Consider the following 15448-nt stretch of genomic DNA (forward strand, 5'->3'; position numbering starts at 1 on the left):
TTATGAAGAGATCTTGAGCATTTTTGAGACCTTGGAGAATTATACATAAAAAAGAGAACCTGGCCTGGCACAGTGGCTCATGCCTGTACTCCCAGCACTTTGGGAGGCTGAGAGGGTAGATCACCTGAGGCCAGGAGTTCAAGACCAGCTTGGCCAACATGGCGAAACCCCATCTCTACTAAAAATACAAAAATTAGCTGGGCATATTGGCATGCACCTGTAATCCCAGCTACTCAGGAGGCTGAGACACGAGAATTGCTTGAACCCGGGAGGCGGAGCCAAGAACGTGATACTGCACTCCAGCCTGAGCAACAGAGCAAGACTCTGTCTCAAAAAAATAAATTAATAAAATAAAATAAAAAAGAGAACCTTTTCTAAGTATGATACCAAAGGCATATCCATAAAATAAAAGAATGGTAGATTTGTCTACATAAAAATTTTAAAAACCAACTTTGAAAAAGAGAGAAATAGTTAAAAGTGAAATGCAAACAATAATATGAAGGACAATATTTGCAACATGATAAAGGGTTAATACCCTTAAATCAAATTGGAAATCCTCAAAAGAAAAGTGGCAAACAATATGAATAAGCGGTTCATAGAATAATTACAACTGGCCAATAAATAGATGAAAAATATTTGATATTACTAGTAATCAGAGGTTGCAAAATAAATCATGATGAGATGACAGTATGCGTTTTTCTGTCGAAATGGCAAAGATTACCAATTAATAAACTTTGGGCCGGGCACAATGGCTCATGTCTGTAATCCCAGCAGTTTGGGAGGCCCAGGTGGGTGGATTACCTGAGGTCAGGAGTTTGAGACCAACCTGGCCAACGTGGTGAAACCCCGTATCTACTAAAAATACAAAAATTAGCCAGGTGTGATTCAAGGAGAATTGCTTGAACCTGGGAGGCAGAGGTTGCAGTGAGCCGAGATTGCACCACTGCACTCCAGCCTGGCTGGGTGACAGAGTGAGACTTCGTCTCAAAAGAAAAAAAAAGAGAAAAGAAATTCTCCTGCCTCCACCTACTGAGTAGCTGGGATTACAGGCACCATGTCCGGCTATTTTTTGTATTTTTAGTAGAGGCGGGGTTTCACCATGTTGGTCAGGCTGGTCTCAAACTCCTGACCTTGTGATCTGCCCGCCTTGGCCTCCCAAAGTCCTGGGATTACAGGTGTAAGCCACCGTGCCCAGCCTGACATCAATTCTTATTTAGGAATTTACTCTATGAAAATAAGCAGAAATAGTTACAGGAATGTCCATTTATTGTTATTTAGAATAACAAAAGTGGGAAATAATCTAGATTGGAACCAATAGATAATTAAAGAAATTATAGCATATTCATGTTGTAGAATTATATACAGGTTGAGCATCCCTAATCAAAAAAATCCAAAATCTGAAATGTTCTCCAACCCGAAACTTCTTGAGTGTTAACGTGACACCACAATGGGAAAATTCCATACCTGACCTACCTCATAAGACAAAACACAATCAAGCCAGTTGTGGTGGCTCACACCTGTAATCCTAGCACTTTGGGAGGCCAAGGCAGGCGGATCACCTGAGGTCAGGAATTCAAGACCAGCCTGGCCAACATGGTGAAGCCCTGTCTCTACTAAAAATACAAAAATTAGCCAGGCGTAGTGGCGCACACCTGTAATCCCAGCTACTCAGGAGCCTGAGGCAGGAGAATCACTTGAACCCAGGAGACAGAGGTTGCAGTGAGCCAAGATCTGTCACTCTGGGTGACAGAGTGAGACTGTTTAAAACACGCGCGTGCGCGCGCACACACACAGTCAAAACTTTGTTTCATGCACAAAACTATTTAAAATATTGTATAAAATTACCTTCAGTCTATATGTATAAGGTGTATATGGAACGTAAACGAATTTTGTGTTTAGACTTCAGTCCCATCCCCAAAATATCGCATTATGTATATGCAAGTCTTCCAAAATCCAAAACGGTCTAATTTCCAAAACACTTCTGCTCCCAAACATTTTGGATACGGGATCCTCAACCTGAATAGCCATGAAACATATTATAGAATAATTTTTATTTTATTTATGTATTTATTTATTTTGAAACAGGATCTCACTCTGTTGCCCAGGCTGGAATGCAGTGGCACGATCTCAGTTCATTGCAACCTCCACCTCCTAGGCTGAAGGGATCCTCCCACCTCAGTCTCCCAAGTAGCTGGGACTACAGGCATAAGCCACCACGCCTGGCTAATGTTTCATTTTTTGATATTTTGTAAGCATAGGGTTTTGCCATGTTGCCCAGGCTGGTTTTGAACTCCTAGGCTCAAGTGATCCACCTCCGTAGGCTTCCCAAAGTGCTGCAACTACAGGAATGAGCTACTGTGCCTGGCCTAGAATAATTTTTAAATGACTCAGATGAATGATGATGTGGTATCATTAAATAAAACCAGCATTTGCAATTCCTCGGTCATATGGTTCCATTTGGACAAAAAATAAAAGCATATGTATGTAAATATAAATGTATGGAAAAAAGACCAGAAAGATATATATTGAAAATAACAGTAGTTATCACTAGGTGGTAGGATTATGGGTGACTTTTCTTCTTGTGCTTACATGTAATGTCTAAATTTTCTGCACAATGAACATGTATTTCTTTTGCAATAAGAAAACATAAAAACTGCTAGGCACGGTGACTCACACCTGTAATCCCAGCACTTTGGGAGGCCAAGGTGGGTGGATCAGTTGAGGTCAGGAGTTCGAGACCAGCCTGGCCAACATGGTGAAACTCCATTTCTATTAAAAATACAAAAATTAGCTGGCCATGGTGGTGGGCACCTTTAATCCTAGCTACTCCGAAGGCTGAGGCAGGAGAATCACTTGAACCTGGGAGGCGGAGGTTGCAGTGAGCCGAGATCGCATCACTGCACTCCAGCCTGGGCGACAGAAGGAGATTTCATCTCAAAAAAAAAAAAAAATAGAAAAGAAAAAGAAAAGAAAGAAAACATTAAAAACTAAAAGATTTTTTTTTTAATTAAAAGAGGATAATGATGTAAGAGTTATTGCTAGGACCAACACAGGAACTTAGATATTAACATTAGACATGGCTTGGGAGGTCCAGATCATTTGACTTTAGAAAGACTACTTGGAATGTGATTATTGCAGAGGAGTGACATGTTTGGCAACTCAGAAACCAGTAGGTTTTGTAGATCAAAATTGAAATCAATTCACTGATATATAAACTTTTAGACAGTTGGACCTGTAATCTAAGCTGCTATGGGCATGTAAGCTTTTTGCTATCTAGACCTTCATTCATTTCCATAGATCTCAGGGGCTTTTACCTCCAACCTGTGTTTGCCTACTGCTAGATCTGAGAGACCTGCTGTGTGACCCTGAGCCCTCGTTGTGCATCATCGCTTCCCAGACTCTGTTAATAGTCCAGATGGCGAGGACCGAACCAAAACCTAAACAGAGAGTGAACTGGTTGCAGAAGCTCATGGGCAGGTCCTCTGCCTAGAAACACAAGGCAAGCAACATCAGGTAAAAACCAATCCTTTCAGAAACCACAGAAGCCACTGATGCCAGCCCCCTTTTTTCAGACTTAAAACAATGCCAGCATGAAGCCACCTCTACCCATTTAATTACCTCCAACATGTCTTTTGCTTTCAAAACCTTAAAGATATAGAGGAGGGCAGTTCTTAGTTTAAAATTGCAGATATAATTTAAAAATCTACAGAGTTTTTGGCCGGGCATGGTGCCTCACGCCTATAATTGCAGCACTTTGGGGCACCGAGGCAGGCAGATCACTTGAGGTAAGGAGTTCGAGACCAGCCTGGCCAACATGATGAAACCCCGTCTCTACTTAAAATACAAAAATTAGCCAGGCATGGTGGCAGGCACCTTTAATCCCAGGTACTTGGGAGGCTGAGGCAGGAGAATTGCTTGAACCCAGGAGGCAGAGGTTGCAATGGGCCAAGGTCGCGTCACTGCGTTCCAGCCTGGGCAACAGAGTAAGACTCTGTCTCAAAAAAAAAAAAAGGTTCACATCTTTTTTTTTTTTTTTCTTTTAGAGATAGGGTCTCCCTCTGTCACCCAGGTTCGAGTGCAGTGGCATGATCATAACTCACTAAACTCGAAGTCCTGGCCTCCTGCCTCAGCCTACTAAGTAGCTGGAACTACAGGTACACATAACCATACCTGCTAATGGTATGCCCTTCACGCTGTTCTCTCCATCTCAGAAAATAAGATAGCCCTTAACTGCTACAAACAGTTCTTTGTCAAATGGGAAAGGCAAAACAGAAACAAGAGCTAACATAAGTGATGTTAGGATTTGCCTATATCTACATCTTCTGCTTCCATTTAAATCATAAACTGGATTTTATATTGCACATGCTATCTCACCAAATATCAGCACAATTATTCGCTCTGTAAATAGAGCTATATTTGGAATAGGCAAAATAATACAGTGGAAATATTATGAAGTTTGGAGTGTGCACATCTGGGATCAAATGCCAGCATTATAGCTGACTTTCTGGAAACATTAAAAAAATAATTAATTTCTCATCTGCAGGTTCATGTAAAAAATGGAGACAGTGTTTTCTAACTAAAGGCTTGTTGGAGAGAGTAAATGAAAGAGTGTATGTAAGAGGTATTACACAGATTGAGCACAGAGTACATATTTAGTGATTGTTAATTCCCCTTCCTCCCCTTGTACGGGACTCACACCAGGGACTGACAGCTAGAGATGAATAAGCTAATTTTTTTTTTTTTTTTTTTGGTAGAGACAGAATCTTGCTATGTTGTGTGGCAAGCTAGTCTTGAACTCATGGCCTCAAGTCGTCCTCCTGTGTCAGCCTCCCAATGTGCTGGGATTACAAGCATGTACCACTGCACGCAGCAGAATTCCAGTCTTGAGAAACAGGTCAAGGACAGCTTCAAAAGAGATTCTAAATAAATGTTAATGTTACAATGTTAGTATGTCTGCTTAATTGACAACAATATTAAGAATAAAATAACTTTTTTTTTTTTTTTTGAGATAGGGTCTCACTCATTCACCCAGGCTGGAGTGCAGTGGCACGATGATGGCTCACTGCAACCTCGGCCTCCTGGGCTTAAGTGATCCTCCCCACTGAGCCTCCCAAGTAACTGGGACAACAGGTGTGCACCACCATGCCCAGCTAATTTTTTGTACTTTTGGTAGAGATGGGGTTTTGCCATGTTGCCGAGGATAGTCTCAAACTCCTGAGTTTAGGTAATCTGCCCACCTTGGCCTCCCAAGTGCTGGGATTACAGACTTGAGCTACCATGCCCGGCCAACAATCCATCCTTATAGTTTCATATTTAATGATGTATTTTTGTGAAATCCTTTATGGCCTTGTCTTCTTCGTTTTCCTTTCCCTTAAAAACCTCCAAGCGGCCAGGTGCAGTGGCTCATGCCTATAATCCCAGCACTTTGAGAGGCTGAGGCAGGCAGATCATGAGGTCAGGAGTTTGAGACCAACCTGACCAACATAGTGAAACCCTGTCTCTACTAAAAATGCAAATACCCGGGCATGGTGTCATGTGCCTGTAGTCTCACCTACTCAGGAGGCTAAGGCAGAAGAATCACTTGAATCCAGGAGGCGGAGGTTGCAGTGAGCCGAGATCACACCACTGCACTCCAGCCCGGGCAACAGTGCGAGACTCTGTCTGAAAAAAAAAAAAAAGAAAAAACCTCCAAGCAAGAAAAAAACTTCTGAATTGGTGTAATGGTAAATCTATCCCAATATATCCAAGTTTTCCACTCCTCCCTTTTTTCCATTTTCATGATTCCCTCTCCTATAACCAATGTCAGATCCTCAAATGGCTCTAGGATAGGAACTATTATTTGTTTAGTACCCACTGTCTGCTTTAAGCATAAATGGAGAAAAATTTCTTATAAGCAGAAATTTTCTGGGAAAAGAGATTAGTTTGTGTTGGGCGACTACTTTTATAAGTTGCATGTGGAATTGTGGGAGGCCCCCAAGAGGCACACTGGACTAATCAGAAATAGTCACCATCAATCTGATTCTCAGGCTCTTGTTTGGTTGAAGAATATACACAAAGAGCCAGAGCTGAGCTATCTAGGGCAATGGAGGGACATCTTGGAGGTGATATGGGAAAAAAGAAAGGAAATGGAACAACTGGCAGGTGAAGAATGGAAATATCTAATGGTTAATTGCATTAAGTTTTTTTTTTTTTTTTTTTTTTTTTTTTGAGACAGAGTCTCACTCTGTTACCCATGCTGGAGTGCAGTGGCGCAATCTCGGCTTACTGCAGCCTCTGCCTCCCCGGTTCAAGTGATTCTCCTCCTGCCTCAGCCTCCCAAGTAGCTGGGACTACAGGCGAGCATCATCACACCCAACTAATTTTTGTATTTTTAGTAGAGATGGGATTTTGCCATTTTGGCCAGGCTGGCCTCGAACTCCTGGCCTCAAGTAATCTGTCCACCTCAGCCTCCCAAAGTGCTGGGATTACAGGCATGAGCCACCATGCCCAGCCCCCATTTCCCCCAATTCTTTGATATCTGGTTCAGGTATTCTTAGCTATTATCTTTTAGTTAGTAATTTGGATGAAATGCTTTACTTTTTTTAAACATTGGGGTTGCAACTACATAAAAAATTGAGTTTGCATTTTTCCAAATTAAAGGAAAAAAAGGTAGCCAAAAGGAAGCACAAGTATGACTAGGGTAGGATGAGAAAAGAGAGAGTAGCAAATGAAGGCAGAGTTAGATGGGACCACCAGACCCTTAGTGCCTTGTAGGCCAGGACAAGGAGCTTGGCTTAACCCTGAAAGAAATGGGGAGTCGCTGGAACATTTTCAAATTTTTGGATTTTTGACAATTGAATAGATTAAAATATGGTTTTACACCGGTTTAAACCTGTATATATATTTTTCCTATTAGAAAGGTTGGGGCCAGGCACAGTGGTTCACGCCTGTAATCCCAGCACTTTGGGAGGCCGAGGTGGGTGGATAACAAGGTCAAGAGATCGAGACCATCCTGCCAACATGGTGAAACCCCATTTCTACTAAAAAGTACAAAAATTACCCTGGCGTTGTGGCGCATGCCTATAGTCCCAGCTACTCGGGAGGCTGAGGCAGGAGAATTGCTTGAACCCAGGAGGCAGAGGTTGCAGTGAGCCGAGATCTCTCCATTGCACTCCAGCCTGGGCAACAAGAGTGAGACTCCATCTCAATAAATAAATAAATAAATAAATAGAAAGAAAGAAAGTTGGGCATCTTTTCACATCTAAAAGCCATTTACATTTGCTTTTCTAAGATTGTATGCAAATCCTTTCCCCCTTCTGTGGGTAGAGAGGGTTTATTAATCTTTGTAATGCATTACTTCCACAGTGCAGACCCAGCTTAAAGATCACCACTTTAGTTTTTCCTCTAAGGAAAAAGAACATTAAGAGTGGTGAGGTCCAGCTGGGCATGGTGGCTCACGCCTATAATCCCAGCATTTTGGGAGGCCGAGGTGGGTGGATCACCTGAGGTCAGGAGTTCAAGACCAGCCTGGCCATCATGGTGAAACCCCATCTCTACTAAAAATGCAAAAAAAAAAAAGTTAGCTGGGTGTGGTGGCATGCGCCTGTAGTCCCAGCTACTTGGGGGGCTGAGGAAGGAGAATTGCTTGAACCCAGGAGGCAGAGGTTGCAGTGAGCTGAGATCTTGCCACTGCGTCCCAGCCTGGGTGACAGAGTGAGACTCTGACTCAAAAAAAAAAAGAATGGTGAGGTCAGGTCTTGCCCCTCCCCCACAAATATCAACTGCTGTTTTTTTTTTTTTGTTTTTTCTTAAATAGAAGGTTAGACAAGCAGTTAGTCCTGAGAAGGGCAAGTACAGACTGATTTTCTGCTTAGGGCATAGCAAAGCTGGAGGACAAAAAAAGAAAAAAAATTTAAGAATTTCAAAATGAGAGACATCTTGGGAAAATTAATTAGAACTTTCTTGTACTTTCTTACACTTATTTTGTGATTTAGAATTGCATATATTTTGAATTACATTTGGAAAGGTGCACACTATAATCTTTTTAGTCTTGGAATCCCTAAAGGTCATTATCAGGCTCCAACCACATGCTTTAGGAGAACTCTGAAATATTAAACCACAACAGGGAGGCTAATCATAGAGGCTGTCACACAATGGGATCAAAATAGAAACAACCTTCATGTGTATCTGGATCAAAAATGAAGGGCAGAGTAAATCTATTTCACTACCTATACTTCATTTTCTTCTTTTTTTTTTTTTTTTTTTTTTGAGATGGAGTCTCGCTCTATCACCAGGCTGGAGTGCAGTGGCACGATCTTGGCTCACTGCAACCTCTGCCTCCTGGGTTCAAGCAATTCTTCTACCTCAGCCTGCCAAGTAGCTGGGATTACAAGCGCCCACCACCATGCCCAGCTAATTTTTGTATTTTTAGTACAGAGGGGGTTTCACCATGTTGGCCAGGATGATCTCGATCTCCTGACCTGGTGACCCGCCTGCCTCAGCCTCCCAAAGTGCTGGGATTACAGGTGTGAGCCACCACAACCGGCCTTCCATACTTCATTTTCTATTCAGAAAAGCTCAATTTTGGGTTAAATGGGCATGCCCTGGGATAATAAGAAAAAATAAAACCAATATAAGGAAGGGCATATTGATTTTTGGTTTTTTAAAATGCATGTAGGTGAGGCCGGGTTTGACAGATGTGTCCTCAGTTGTTTGTTTTTGAGACAGAGTCTCACTCTGTTACCCAGACTGGAGTGCAGTGGTGCAATCATGGCTTACTACAGCTTCTGCCTCCCCGGTTCAAGCAATTCTTGATTCTCATGTCTCAGTCTCCCAGGTTGCTAGGATTACACAGGTGCACCCACACGCCCAGCTAATTTTTATATTTTTAGTAGTGACAGGGTTTTGCCTTGTTGGCCTGGCTGGTCTCGAACTCCTGGCCTCAAGTGATCCACCTGCCTTGGCCTCCCCAAGTACTGGGATTACAGGCAAAGCAAATAATGGAACAACAAAAGAACGAAGACAGGAATTTATTGAAAACAAAAGTACACTCCATAGTGGGGAAGCGAACCCACGCAGCAGCCCAAGGGCCCAGGCAGAATCTTCTGGGGTCCAAATACCCCCTAGAAGTTTCCCATTGGCCACTTTATGCTCACTTGATGTAACTGAAGTGGTAGCCCACAATCAGAGGTCAAGGTGAAGTTACAAAATTATACTTCTATGCAAACGAAGACTCTCCCGCCATCAGTCTGATTGGTTGTGGACAGCAACCGTGCAGAGGCTGGAGTGAAGTTACAAAGTTGCAAACAAAGACTGGAAGGCGTTCAGTGTGATTTGTTGCGGACAGCCAATTTCCCATCTGCCACGCAGAAAAGGTCCAAGGGGCCTCTGGTTCTTTTGTTACTTAGGCGTGGAAAGTTGAGGTTTTCCTTTCAATTTAGTTCTAAGAAGTCACGTGAAACAGCCATAGGTTCCCTGCCTCCAGACCCTATTCTCCTGCCTCATTTACTGCAGTCCTCTCTGCCCACTTCTTTTAGCGACTAGCATGAGATGAGGATTCGTCTTCTAATATCCCTCACCAGTCCTTCCCCTGTCATTTAGCGAACTGCTCACTGGGCACTAGGACTTTGGGGAGAGTCCTAAGAGGCCCCTCTTCGTCCAGGGGCTTTTTTCTCTTCCAGCCTCCATCTCCTAACTCAAGGGGTACAGCTCAGTCAGATTATGTTTGGCGCCCCGGGACAGTACAAACCCAGGGCCCGTGGATAGAGGAGGCATCTCACTACGCTGCACGAGGCCACCTCGCAGTAGGCAGCTCAGCCCTGCCACAAAACCCAAGAACCTAACCAGGAAGACGGGGAGGCCGCGGGCTTCAACTCCCAAGAGATGGACTACACCTCCCAGCAGCCTCTGCGCGCAGGCTGAGGATCCCTCCGCTCTTTTTCTGTCCCGCCAGCTGGGCTCCCCGCGACCAGCCAAGGGCCAAGGCCAGGTCTTTCAGAATCTGAGGTCCGTCTTCTTATCACATTTCCGGGGAGGGACGGCTAGGAGCTCCGGAGGAAAAACGGACTTTTTTTGAGGAGAAAAGCGGAGGCAGACGGTGGATGACGAGACGCCCCGCACCTGCAGATTTTCGCGCGCTTTGGCGCAGGTGGTTGTGGGTAGCGCGCCTGGGAGGGAGAAAGAAGTCGGGGGCCGTGGCGCGCAGCCCGCGGGGCCTGAAGTGATGTTCGAAGACGAGCCCCACGCTGAGGGGGCGGCGGTGGTCGCCGCAGCCGGGGAGGCGCTACAGGCCCTGTGCCAGGAGCTGAACCTGGACGAGGGGAGCGCGGCCGAAGCCCTGGACGACTTTACTGCCATCCGTGGCAACTACAGTCTAGAGGTGAGCGGCAGCAGGTGGGGCGGCCGGACCCTACCCTCGCCAGGCCCCACCCCTGCCCCGCCCCTTCCCCGGCCTGTGGGGTCGTGGGAGTTTCCCCACCTAGGAGGGTCGCTGCGCAGCCAGGCGCCGAGGGGCGGGAAGGGTGGGTGTAGCTCAGCCAATCCACCCATCGTTTTGAGGCGGGAAACTGAAGCCCAGGAAAGGAGCGGCCTAGGTCCCGCGCCACTCAGACCCCAGGCTTCCTGACCACACTTCCCTCTATCCCGCCAAGCGCCACAAACGTCATGGTGCTGCCCCTAAATCAGTAAGAACAAATACAATGGTAAAGTGAAAATGAACTGCATGCCAAGACACCACTGCCCAGAGCTTTAAATGGACCCTCAGTTCCGTCTGAACCCCTTCTGTGATCCCCATTTCACCCAAGAGGAAGCGGAGCCCTAGATGGGTTAAGCTACAGGTAGCCCAGGGTCACACGGTTAGACGTGGAGCCAGACCCAGGGTCTGAGCCGTTTAACCTCCACCCTCTGCTTCACCAGGGTGGAGCTGCCCGTCGCTGTGCAGCAGTTTGATCAAAGCCAATGTGCACACGAAGTTGATCTCAGCCCTACGTTTCCTCCTCCGTCAGAGCATCGTCCTGATGCTTTGCATCAGTGTCTGGCTCTGAATAAAACAAATGTCAGTTATAATTACTTGGTTTTTTTCCCCATCATTCTTGCATTTTATCCTCACAACAGCCCTGTGAACATGGCATGGCAATGAGTATTAGACTGCTTTCCAGGTGATAATGGCAAGGCTCAGAAGGTTGTCTTGCCTAGGGTTATTCTAATATAGAGACCCAGGCTGGGCGTGGCGGCTCACGCCTGTAATCCCAGCACTTTGGGAGGCCAAGGCGGGCGGATCACTTGAGGCCATGAGTTCGAGACCAACCTGGGCAACACGGTGAACCCTCATCTCTACTAAAAAAATACAAAAACTAGCTGGGTGTGGTGGCGCCTGCCTGTAATCCTAGCTACTCAGGAGGCTGAGGCAGGAGAATTACTTAAACTCAGGAGGCATAGGCTGCAGTGAGCGGAGATCACACCACTGCACTCCAGCCTGGGTGACAGAGCAAGACTCTTATCTAAAAACAGAGAAAGAAACCCAGACGAGCATAAGCCCAGTGTAGACAGAATTGTGATGGAGTGTATTTCATGTAGCACCACTGGCCTCATGTTCAAAGGCTTTCATGTGCCAAGGGCGCTGGACCCACTCCCAGGGTGCACCACTGACTCACCACCCAGTGAAATAATTGCTGGGTTCAAAGGCATGGAGTTGGAAAAGTGTTGATTGTATGTGTGCCTATATATGAAGGAAAAGTACCTGAAAAAAGTGTCTTCGGGACTGGATAGACTGGGTAAAGGACAATGGTCCACATCTGTGGGTGGCATGACTGGAGAGCTGTGGGAAGAATAAGAAAGTAAGGGAGGTTAGAATAAATGGCCTCTCAGTTGAAAACAGATTGATTTTTGAAAGCCTGAGAAAGCATTTCTGACATCCTGGGTCTGATTTGGTCTCTCTTGCCCAAGGTCACACCATCTGTCATTGAATAAGCATTTACTGTGTCATACTACGGTCAAAGCGTGCACCTGTTTCAGATTCTTGAATATGACAAGTTTCTTCCCAGTTTTGTGGTATATCCATGCCATTCCCTCTGCCTGGAATCTTTCCCCTCACCCCCAACACCAGGAAAGGTTGAGAGCTAAATCTCTAGTTAGGCAGAGTTGAATAGGACATCTTCAATGCTTGCTCTACTTATTTATTTTTTCTTTCTTTTTTTCTTCCTTAGAAACAGGGTCTTGGCTGGGCACATGGTGGCTCACACCTGTAATCCCACCACTTTGGGAGGCCGAGGTGGACAGATCACCTGAGGTCAGGGGTCCAAGACCAGCCTGGCCAGCATGGTGAAACCCTGTCTCTACTAAAAATGTAAAATTAGCCAGGCATGGTGACATGCACTTGTAATCCCAGCTACTCGGGAGGCTGAGGCAGGAGAATCTTTAGAAACCAGGAGGTAGAGGTTGCAGTGAGCCAAGATCGCGCCATTGCACTCCACCCTACACAAGAAGAGTGAAACTCCATCTTAAAAAAAAAAAGAAAAGAAACAGGGTCTTGCTCTTTTGACCAGGCCTGGAATGTAGTGGTGCAATTATAGCTCACTGTAAACTCAAACTTCTGGGCTCAAGTGATATTCCTGCTTCAGCCTCCCCAGTAGCTGGGACTATAGGCATGCACCACCGTGCTCAGCTAATTTTTCAATTTTTTGTGGAGATAGTATCTGACTATGTTGCCCAAGCTGGCCTTGAACTGGCGTCAAGTGATTTTTTTGCCACAGCCTCCCAGAGCATTGGGATTACAAGCATGAGCCACCGTGCCCAGCCCAGTGCTTGCTTTAGAAAGCACAAATGTATGAACTGAAATTTTGTGTTTATTCTATCCAGTGTTTTATTTTCCTCTTTTTTTTAAAATCAGTTTTTGTTAAAGGCATTTGGAGTAGTCATTTTCATATATCTCATGCTTCCTAAGAAGTCTTTCTCCAATCCCTACCCCTCTCTAGTCTACCTGACAAACTCCTGCTTACATTTTTAGTGATTTACAAATTTTGTCTCCTTTTGTGAGGCCTTCCCTAAACTGTAGTCAAAATCAGTTATTCACTACACTATATTCTCCTACAACACTTTATTTTCAATTCTTCTTATAGCTTCTATATCTCATCAATTATAAATAATAGTATCTGTTCCTCTTCTTAGCTCCAGATGTGAAGTTCTGTGAGATCAGAAACCATTTTTTGTATTTCTAAGGCCTGGCAAGTAGGCCTTAGAAATGCAAAAAATGGTTTCTGATATCATAGAATTCATAGAATTTTTATGAAATAGGATTTTATCAAATAGAATTGTATTCTATTTTATTCTCATGGAATAAAATAGTTGACTTTTTTAAGGAAAGAAAGCCAGGCCAGGCACAGTGGCTCATGCCTATAATCCCAGCACTTTGGGAGGTGAGGCAGGAGGATCACTTGAGCCCAGGAGTTCAAGACCAGCCTGGGCAACATAGTGAGACCCTATCTCTACAAAAAATAAAATAGGCTGGGCATGGTGGCTCACACCGTTATCCCGACATTTTGGGAGGCTGAGGCAGGCGGATCGCTTGAGCCCAGGAGTTTGAGACCAGCTTGGGCAATATGGCGAAACCCCATCTCTACAAAAATTAGCTGGGTGTGGTGGCATGTGCCTTTAGTCCCAGCTACTGCAGACGCTAAGGTGGGGGGATTGCTTGAGCCTGAGAGGTCGAGGCTGCAGTGGCCCTCATTCCTGGGAAGTCAAGGCTGCAGTGGCCCTGATTGCACCACTGCACTCCAGCCTGGGGCAATAGAGTGAGACCCTGTTTTAAAAAGTAAAATAAAAATCAGTGTATTCTTTTTTTTTTTTGAGACGGAGTCTCGCTCTGTTGCCCAGGCTGGAGTGCAGTGGCGCAATCTCGGCTCACTGCAAGCTCCGCCTCCTGGGTTCACGCCATTCTCCTGCCTCAGCCTCTCGGAGTAGCTGGGACTATAGGCACCCACCACTACGCCCGGATAATTTTTTGTATTTTTAGTAGAGACGGGGTTTCACCGTGGTCTCTATCTCCTGACCTCGTGATCCGCCCGCCTCGGCCTCCCAAAGTGCTGGGATTACAAGCATGAGCCACCACGCCCAGCCAAGTGTATTCTTTAATGTCTTAAACAAAATCGAAACAATAATTTTAGGACTTACATTTTCACCATTTTGCTAGAATTTTCATTTAGTAGCCTGTATCAAAGGCTCTATGATACTTGGATGCTAATCCCGAACAACTCTCTCTTTTTCTTTTTTGAGACAAAAAAAGTGCCTCAAGCACTTCTCCCATCTCAGCCTCCAGAGTAGCTGGGACTACAGGTGCATACCACCACGTCCTGCTAATTTTTTTGTATTTTGTAGAGATAGGGTTTTGCCATGTTACCCAAGCTAGTCTCGAACCCCTGAACTCGAGCAGTCCACCCACATCAGCTTCCCAAAGTGCTGGAACTACATGCGTAAGCCACGATGACCAGACCCTATTCCCAAACAATTCATTAATCAAAGCTTGTAAAAATATTCATCTATAAGCTTACCTGCTTCATTTAGTGCTTTGAGAAAAGACTTCTCGTTCCTTCAGGGTAGGAACATTGGGTTTATTGATGGCCACCCATTTCTACCCATCCCTTTTAGATTATTGCAAGAAATCTTTTTATCAATCTTTTTATCCTTCTAGGGTTTGGTCTTAAAGACAGTCTGTGGAACAGTGTATAAGAAGACTATTGTGTTGTGCTGTGAGATTTACATCTGTAATTCTTTTTTTTTTTTTGAGATAGAGTCTCGTTCTTTCACCCTTGCTGGAGTTCAATGGATCAGTCACAGCTCACTGCAGCCTTAACCTTCTGGGCTCAAATGATCCTCCCATCTCAGTTCCCCAAGTAGGTGTAACTACAGACATGTGCCACATGCCCGGCTAATTTTTTCCTTTTTTGTACAGACAGAGGTCTCACTATGTTTCCTAGGCTGATCTTGAACTCCTGAGCTCAAGCAATCCTCTGCCTCAGCCTCCCAAAGTGCTGGGATTACAAGCATGAGCCACTGTGCCTGGCCTTTATCTGTGATTCTTTTTTTTTTTTTTTTTTGAGATGGAGTCTCACCTCCGTCGCGCAGGCTGGAGTGCAGTGGCGTGATCTCGGCTCACTGCAACCCCCACCTCCCAGGTTCAAGTGATTCTCATTCCTCAGCCTCCCAAGTAGCTGGGATTACAGGCATGCGCCACCACACCTGGCTAATTTTTGTATTTTTTTAGTAGAGACGGGGTTTCGCCACGTTGGCCAGGCTGCTGTCAAACTCCTGACCTCAGGTGATCCACCTGCCTCGGCCTCCCAAAGTGCTAGGATTACAGGCGTGAGCCACCGCACCGGCCTATCCATAATTCTTAATCCTTAAACTTCAGCTATTGTATTTCAGCAATGAAGTCATGAAGTGATTCTAGCTTGGAGATGTCTGAACTCTAATGCAG

General features: G+C 45.1%; 2 protein-coding genes and 1 long non-coding RNA gene across 7 annotated transcripts in view; 2 read left to right on the forward strand and 1 right to left on the reverse strand.

The window, feature by feature from the left end:
• The window catches only part of MROH8 (maestro heat like repeat family member 8), a 77565-nt gene extending 72618 nt beyond the window's left edge, over positions 1 to 4947 (forward strand). For 3 of the 4 annotated variants that reach the window (XM_055265240.2, XM_055265243.2, XM_055265241.2), the window contains 2 exons: positions 3342 to 3513; positions 4755 to 4947. In XM_055265240.2, coding sequence (XP_055121215.2) covers positions 3342 to 3490 — 149 coding nt within the window. In that variant the 3' untranslated portion in view covers positions 3491 to 3513; positions 4755 to 4947. Of the gene's footprint in view, positions 1 to 3341; positions 3514 to 4754 lie in introns of those variants that run through there. The other variant, XM_055265242.2, reaches the window with a different exon arrangement.
• Positions 4948 to 8996: 4049 nt separating this feature from the next.
• RBL1 (RB transcriptional corepressor like 1) overlaps positions 8997 to 15448 on the forward strand; it is a 95647-nt gene continuing 89195 nt past the window's right edge. For both annotated transcript variants that reach the window (XM_063633686.1, XM_055265136.2), the window contains exon 1: positions 8997 to 10357. In XM_063633686.1, the coding sequence (XP_063489756.1) occupies positions 10202 to 10357 (156 nt within the window). In that variant the 5' untranslated portion in view covers positions 8997 to 10201. The remainder of the gene's footprint in view (positions 10358 to 15448) is intronic.
• Positions 11746 to 15448, reverse strand: part of LOC134735869 (uncharacterized) — an 83195-nt gene continuing 79492 nt past the window's right edge. Inside the window, exon 3 of the long non-coding RNA XR_010119432.1 lies at positions 11746 to 11794. This is a non-coding gene — a long non-coding RNA (uncharacterized lncRNA). The remainder of the gene's footprint in view (positions 11795 to 15448) is intronic.

The sequence above is a fragment of the Symphalangus syndactylus genome, chromosome 24 (genome assembly GCF_028878055.3).
Source record: "Symphalangus syndactylus isolate Jambi chromosome 24, NHGRI_mSymSyn1-v2.1_pri, whole genome shotgun sequence".
NCBI lineage: Eukaryota > Metazoa > Chordata > Mammalia > Primates > Hylobatidae > Symphalangus > Symphalangus syndactylus.